The sequence below is a fragment of the Phycodurus eques genome, chromosome 9 (assembly GCF_024500275.1).
Source record: "Phycodurus eques isolate BA_2022a chromosome 9, UOR_Pequ_1.1, whole genome shotgun sequence".
NCBI classification, from domain to species: Eukaryota; Metazoa; Chordata; class Actinopteri; order Syngnathiformes; family Syngnathidae; genus Phycodurus; species Phycodurus eques.
Genome location: NC_084533.1, coordinates 21577861 through 21583860, shown reverse-complemented (window position 1 = coordinate 21583860; position 6000 = coordinate 21577861). Strand labels below are relative to the sequence as shown.

The 6000-nt window shown below is 38.1% G+C and overlaps 1 protein-coding gene across 4 annotated transcripts in view; it reads right to left on the bottom strand.

Annotated features, from left to right (window-relative positions):
* Positions 1-432: 432 nt before the first annotated feature.
* Positions 433-6000, bottom strand: part of mbnl3 (muscleblind-like splicing regulator 3) — a 38317-nt gene continuing 32749 nt past the window's right edge. For 3 of the 4 annotated variants that reach the window (XM_061686264.1, XM_061686262.1, XM_061686263.1), the window contains one exon: positions 433-587. In XM_061686264.1, coding sequence (XP_061542248.1) covers positions 522-587 — 66 coding nt within the window. In that variant the 3' untranslated portion in view covers positions 433-521. The remainder of the gene's footprint in view (positions 588-6000) is intronic. The other variant, XM_061686265.1, reaches the window with a different exon arrangement.

The following is a 6000-nucleotide window of genomic DNA, read 5'->3' as shown; positions in this document are numbered from 1 at the left end:
AAATTTCCCGAGGTGTGAATGTGAGTGCGGGTTGTTTGTTTGTATGTGCCCTGCAATTGGCTGGCATCCAGTTCTGGGTGTACCCCCCCCCCCCCTCCCTCCTGCCCGATGATAGCTGGGGTAGGCTCCAGCACGCCCGCGACCCTAGTGAGGAGAAGTGGCTCAGAAAATGGATGGTGGATGGATGGAATTTGGACTGGTCGGCAGTCATTTACATTGCACGTATAAACAACATTCACGCCCATCAGACAATTTGGGGTTTTCAGTTAGTTTCAATTTTTTATTTTGGAAATGTGGGAAGAAGTCGGACTGGACTGGTCGCCATCAAATCGCATGGTGCATATCCAGCAACCATTCATTAGTCATTTAATTTACATGATTCACCTTAACGATTGTGATTTTAAATATTGAACAGGTTTACCAGTTATGATAGTTGACCACAACCATTTTCCAAAAGACCGGGGAGTAAAAATCATTCTTAACACACCTTGCACCGCAGAATAATCCCTCAGGATAATCTTTTAGAGACATCCCAGCATCAGGCGGAAGGGGGCACTCGGGCTGATTATTAGTATGTGTGTAACCTGCTGAAGACATATAAATTATCAGTCAGAAATTAATAGCAAGGATACAAAATAAGTGAGATCACAATGATTTTATTAAAGGTCAAACAGAAATAGCAGAATAATAGGCACTGTACCTTACTCATAGTAATAACTATACATGCCAAATGAATAATTGGCAAGCAGCACGGCACATACAAAACACAACAAAAAAAGAAACAAAACACTACAAAGCAGTCACTTGTGATTGAGTTTATCATTATATGGCTTATCCTGAAACTCTCCAACTACATTTTTTGACTTTTCTTTCATGTTTTACATACACTTGTTTTAGAAAGGAGTATCGAATTAAATGCAAAACATGGACAGAAAATCATATTAGCGTCATAATGGCACACATACTGTAGTTCTGTGCACTACTAGAAAGACTGTGTCTTACTAGTAAAATTTTTACTACTGTCCACACAAGTAGGACAACTTTGGCATACTAGTAGAACAACTGCATGTTGACTAGTGAGGCAAAACTGTGCACTAGTTGACATCTGTGCACTACTAGCGAAGCGCTAGATGCTGAGTGGTAGAATTTTTATAAACTCACTAGTAGTACTAGAAGTATGCAGTTGTTGCCTCACTAGTAACATGTAGTCCTTCTAATAGGCCAAAGTTGTCCTACTGGTGAGGACAAAGAGCATACTAGTACAAGGACCTTAAGCTTTCCAGAAAGCCGTTTGAGAATTTATTCTATATCCTTCATAGCTAGCTGAAGGTGTACTAGTATGTGCTTTGTCCTTATTTGTGAAACAAGTTAGCACATTTGTAGAATGTCTATTTTACTAGTTAAATTTCTCTCACTCGTAGTGCCACTTTTGGTCTACTAGTACATGGACCTTAACCTGACAAAGGACATTGAATAACTGCTCAAACGTCTTTAAAACTAGCAAGACAATTCAACGCACTAGTAGAACAACTTTTTCTAATTAGTCATGTTTTTTGCTACTACTGCCTTCTACTCATTTCTGTACACTAGTAGGACAACTACATGTAACTAATGCTACTTGTCAGTTCCAGGAAGGTAATAGTGCATGACATATGCCTACTATTTAAGGTTTAATTGTGTACTAGTCCAAAAGTGGCACTAGTAGTGGCAAAACATTAATTCTATTATTGCGCTGATTTGTCTTAGTAGGATAGTGAATACATGCTCAAACGGCTTTCATACCCCCCGCGTGCACTAGAGTTCATATTAAAGAGTTGGAGGGTTGTGAAACTAGTCATCAGGATGACTCAATAGAGCTGGGATCTGCACGATGGCAACAACATGGGCAAGCTGGAAGAGCAAAAATAAAGAGCAGAGAGTACACGTCCAAACCTGCAGCATACAAATGCTGCAGCAATATCACGACAAAAACAAATCTACGGCTTTGTCAGTGGGGATACAACACAGAAGAAAATTCAGTTTTGGAATAAAGGTAACAAGGAAACAACTTTAATGGAGCCCCGCCCCCCCCCCCCAAGAAAAAAACAAAAAACAAAAAAAAACAGGATGATATAGATATATAGGAGTCCCTTGTTTATCATGCGGGTTTACGTTCCAGAGGCGTCGAGAAAAACCTGCAAAGTAGACGAAACTGCAACGTAGCGACCATGTATTTATTATATTATTTATATATAGAGTAGTGCCTTGATTTGATTTACGTGTTTTTCTAATTTCTGTCTTGAGCTTAAGGGTAGTAAGACAAGTAATATTGTCCACTTGCGTTCACCATCCTCACATTCTACACTGTAGTATCTGTGACTTTGTATGTATGTTGCGTGTGGTTTTAAAAGGCAGGGCCCGGACTGGTGAGTGGGAGTCAGCGAATGAGAGTATAGCGTTGGCTGACTATTAACTGACCAACGCATTAGCTAGTCTGCGTGTTCAGTGCCTCTGGGTGAGCGCCAGTTTGTTTATTTTGTTACCAATTGTTCAATAAAGCGACTGAAATGCACATGTGGAAAAATTATCAACGCAAAATCCAGAGGTATAGCGACAAATCTGCGTTGTAAAATTAGATGTCATACGACTTAAAACTCTGTGATTCAGTGAAGTGTACAAGGGACAACTGTACTTCATAACTGAGTTATAGGTTGGTTTCATTTTGTTGGTGATGTGTTTGACAACAAGATTGCTAGGAGGGGGCCCCATTAGGGGGATTCCTGAATCCCAACGTGTCATTGCAGTATCTACAGTGGTTTCTGGTCGTGTCGTTGATAAGGCCAAATATCAGCAGTCTCTCAGGGGCCCCCAACTAGCCACCAGCCAACAACAACTAGTAAGGGGAGCTACGTGGGGCATTCCCAGTACATTGTTGTTGCAGTGTCTAAAGCAGTGCTGTTGTTATTGATACAGTATGAGTAAATAGTTGTCTGTCAGGGCCCTTAGCTCATAGCCCTGCGCGCAATGAACTTGTTTGCTGGCTAGTTTATTGGTTAGAAATGTTTCCGAGTGTCACAAATTTTCACTAATTATGTCTTTACTTTTGCATTAGCATAGGTTGGTGATAGGATACAGAATAAACTACAAAATTAGGTTATGTTGTCGCCATAGAACGGAATTACGTCATAAACCAAGGACAGTGGACAAGTAGGCTTACACCAGTAGGTATGGATTTTACAGAGCTAAAACATTTTATTACATTAATATGTATTATCCATCCATCCATTTTCTGAGCCGCTTCTCCTCACTAGGGTCGCGGGCATGCTGGAGCCTATCCCAGCTGTCATCGGGCAGGAGGCGGGGTACACCCTGAACTGGTTGCCAGCCAATTGCAGGGCACATAGAAACAAACAACCATTCGCACTCACAGTCATACCTACGGGCAATTTAGAGTCTCCAATTAATGCATGCTTTTGGGATGTGGGAGGAAACCGGAGTGCCCGGAGAAAACCCACGCAGGCACGGGGAGAACATGCAAACTCCACACAGGCGGAGGCCGGGGATTGAACCCGGGTCCTCAGAACTATGAGGCTGACGCTCTAACCAGTCGCCACGGTGCCGCCAAATATGTATTAGTTAATATAAATTTTTTTTAGCATAATTTAGTCTCATAAGTGCTCAAGATGTGCTCCATGAACAACGCAACATTCCTCAAACCGCTCCAGAACAGTATGACACAAAGTATGACACAAATCTCGATCTGCATCAGTCTACATTTGGCCCGCCCTGTATATCATTTTTAGTAATATTTTTATAGAACGAGTTCATTTCAAGCGGCACGGTGGACGAAAAAGCTCCAGCACGCCCGCGACGCTAGTGAGGAGAAGCGGCTCAGAAAATGGATGGATGGATGCATGGAGTTCATTTCATAAGCAGGACACTAAAGAAAAGGGCGTGACACTCGATTACTGCCGTGCTTATTGTTTTTAATTGGAATGTTTTATATCTATGGCCTACAAGTGCTTTCCATACAAATATTTACTGTAATTATGACATCACTACTGCCTTAGCATAGGTTAGTGATTGGCTGCGATGCCTTCTTACTTAATTTTTTATCATATTTTTACACAAGCAGTTCCATTTTGCTATTCCTCCAGATTATCTGACATCAGTGCAGGACTATACTCAAATAAAACAGCTTCTTTAAAAAAAAACAAGCATTTCATAAGCAGAAACAAATAAAACGGACATGAAGCAATAGCATTACACTGTCCTCAAATAATAGACATACAGTAGTCATACTATTAACAATTTACTGGTTGGACAGTCTATGAAATTATTTTCATCTAAATGTATTCAAAATAAACATTTTCGGGAGTATTTATACTTAGTTCTATAATATGTACATAAGTGCAAACGAGGTGTTACACATTCGTAGAGGCTGGACATTTGTCAGCAGCTGGACTCCTCCCCCCCACAAAGAGGAGACTTGTGGACTTTCTGTTGCAACTCTTGTATGAGTTTTAAAAAAAACAAAATAAAAAAACCCATGAAAAACTCAGTCCAAAAGCCCCATTATCTCCCTTATAGACCATTACTTTAGACACACAAATCAGTTGGTTAATATGGAAATATAGCTGTGCCATTAGAGTTAGAATTTCAATTTACAACACTGCATTTTACCATGAAATTTCTAACCCAGGATTTTTTTTACCGTCAAAAAAATGTAGCGTAAACATTTCAGTTTAAAAGATAACCCTCAATTTTTTAAACAAAAATCTTGACATTAAATATTTTTGATGGTTAAAAAAAAAGAACTGAATTTTTGGATGGTAAAAATTCTGTAAGAAATTTGATGATTAAAAAAAAACAACAATGTTAGAAATTTTCAATTAGTGTTACATATTTAGTTTTAGAAAATTACATAATTTGACACAGAATTTTCTTCCCTGAATTTAGAATTTTTGACATTGAACTTTGAATGTTTGACACTGAATTTTAACATTTTGACACTGAATTTTGAAATTTTTTTTAACTCAACCGCCACAGATTTTTTTAAATGGTAAAGCAAGTCAGATAAGTCAGATATCTTTGTGGTAAAAAAAATAAATAAATCTGTTCGAAATTAGTTGGGAAGAAAAATCAGTGCTTGACAGTCAGTTTAAAAAAAGACTGAAGTTTCAACACTGAAATTTGCGTTTTTGACAGAATTTTGAATTCTCGAAACTAAATTTTTGACACAGAATTTTTTTTTTTTTTACTAAAAACAAAATTGTGTTAGAGATTTGATGGTTAAAACAAAGAAATTCCATTTAAGAATTTTGGACAACAAATTTAAAAATGTTTTGACACTGAATTTAAACTCTGATGGCACAGCTATACTTCCATAGTTTTAATCCCAAAACACCATGTACAGTACAAGGATTTAAACAAATAACATAAGGTGGACTAAATCAACACCTGATCTTCCCAAAGGACCTTTGGATATTTTCATAATTCGGTATGAACATTCCCCTTTTTTTTTGAATAAATTAATGATGTGTCACACTCGCTTTATAATGAGGATACTAGAAATGTAGTCATGTTGTCATTTGTTGCCATAGCAACTATTAGCATCAACAATGACTCCACCATTGTGTAAAAATGTCAAATATTTTATATTATACACATTTCTTGTTGCTATCAACTATGAATAAAGATGTTTGTATTTTCATGCCGTCTTTTCCCTCTCAAATAAAACAAAATGATTAATTCATCGTTATACCTACAGTATGTTTTTACAGTGAAGAAGAGATATGGTCCTTTTTGTTTGAGACAGAAGGACTAAAGCGGGGTACACACATACCGATAATCGGGCCTAATTTGACCATTTTCTGATCAAAGTCAGCCAACGCCCAATTATCTGATGTCTCTCAAAGATTATCCAAAGCGATTATCCAGTGGTGTGGGGTATGTTCCCATCCCATCATAATCACATTCGTAAATGTTAAACCTGTTCAATATTTACGATCACAAATCCTA